This window comes from Diadema antillarum, unplaced genomic scaffold (assembly GCF_040938485.1).
Source record: "Diadema antillarum isolate AM-2024a unplaced genomic scaffold, OU_Dant_1.0 seq00000523_RagTag, whole genome shotgun sequence".
Taxonomy (NCBI): domain Eukaryota; kingdom Metazoa; phylum Echinodermata; class Echinoidea; order Diadematoida; family Diadematidae; genus Diadema; species Diadema antillarum.
Window position 1 is genome coordinate 2,370,488 of NW_027271475.1, and position 1,551 is coordinate 2,372,038.

At 42.5% G+C, this 1,551-nt stretch overlaps 1 protein-coding gene across 1 annotated transcript; it reads right to left on the minus strand.

Annotated features, from left to right (window-relative positions):
- Positions 1-227: 227 nt before the first annotated feature.
- Positions 228-1,343, minus strand: LOC139734383 (allatostatin-A receptor-like). The gene has a single exon (XM_071645171.1). The coding sequence runs from the start codon at positions 1,341-1,343 to the stop codon at positions 228-230; it is 1,116 nt and encodes a 371-aa protein (XP_071501272.1).
- Positions 1,344-1,551: the final 208 nt, after the last annotated feature.

The window sequence follows — 1,551 nt, forward strand, 5'->3', positions numbered from 1 at the left end:
CATATTACAAAGCCAGAATAAAATTATAATCATGTCATAGGGACATATAACATCCAATTTTCTTTTTTTTTATCATCAGATTATCGCTCGATCATATATTGTTGATCGAAGTTTGAATGAGACTATTTTGTATCAAATTCAATTAGATGTGCTTCTAGCTGTCTAGTTGATGAATATAATCACAACAACTTCTCATCCCCAAATTTGTAATTTTCTCGAACTTATATTTAGGTTGTTTGTTTTGACATTGACAATTCGCCCGTCGAAACCACAGATACATTATTTGATGCGTCATCATTTTTCATCACTTCTGTCTTTTTGTTCTTCGCTATTAGGCCCTGTAACCATGGAGATGGTTTGGGAATCTTTGACCAACGACACCGGAACACACAGAGCGAAATTTGACGAAAAAGTGGTTGTTTGAAACAGTAGATAAATGGGTTGATACAGGAATTGATAGAGTACACAACAGCGGTGAATTTGAAGTACTTCAGGTAGCATTTCTCCGTCAAGACGCAAAGCGTGTTGGGAAGAATGCAAACGAAAAACCCGCAAACTACGATAAAGAGGTTCTTAGTAATATCGATCTCACGTTTATCAATGGTCATACGCATTTTGATCTCGCTTTGCTCTGGTGCCGCAGACTTGCCGGAGTTGTTCTTGAAAAGCTTCAAAAGATTGTGGTGCTGGGCCTTGACGTAGATGAAGATTTTCAGATAACAAGCGCTGATGATGGAGAAAGTTGTAACAAAGAGTACCTCCTCGATAATGTACACGATCCTCAGCTGCAGCCTCGTTCCATCAAACACGCAGAAATGGTTATCTGCGTTGTACCCTAGGCGTCCAAACCCTAGAGCTGTCGGGAGGACAATTGCCAAAAGCGGACTTAGCCAGGCGAAGCAGACCATGAAAAACACGTTTCTGCTACTGTATATTTCTTTGTACTTCATTCTCGGGCGGGTGATAACGATGTATCTGTCAACGCTGATCAAGGCAAGGTGGACGATGCTCGCTTTGAAGGCGATGAGGGTGACCCCACCCACCATTTGACACACCCAATCAGGCAACGGCCATCCCTCAAGCGTCGTTAGCGCCACCGCATCGAGGCTGAGCATGCCACATCCGATCAGGTCGGAGGTGGTCAGACTGACCACGAAGATGTTAGTGACTGTCTGGAGCTGGCGGGACAGGGAGACGAGCAGGATAACGAAACTGTTGCCGAGCACGCCGACGATACTGATGACACAGACGATCGAAGCGAGAATCCTGTTACTGATGACCAGGGTCGAATCAGAGTATGGATCATAAATGCTTCCGTCAAGGCTTGAATTAATCGTAGGCATGATGTCAAAAATGTAAATTCCTGAAATAAAACGATAAACAGTGAGTCAGTGATTAAGCTCGCTTCTCAAATGAGTGTTTGTTTTCGTGTTTGTTTTTTTCTTTTTACTTCACATAGATTGATAATGAATGTAAAATTGCGATGGGATGAAAATCTGATATATACGCAGTGTGATTATCATCTCGCATCGCAGAACCATAAAGTTGCAC

Bases quoted from the DNA above. Each gene is read 5' to 3' on its own strand.
- LOC139734383 (XM_071645171.1), bottom strand. From the start codon at position 1,343: ATGCCTACGATTAATTCAAGCCTTGACGGAAGCATTTATGATCCATAC.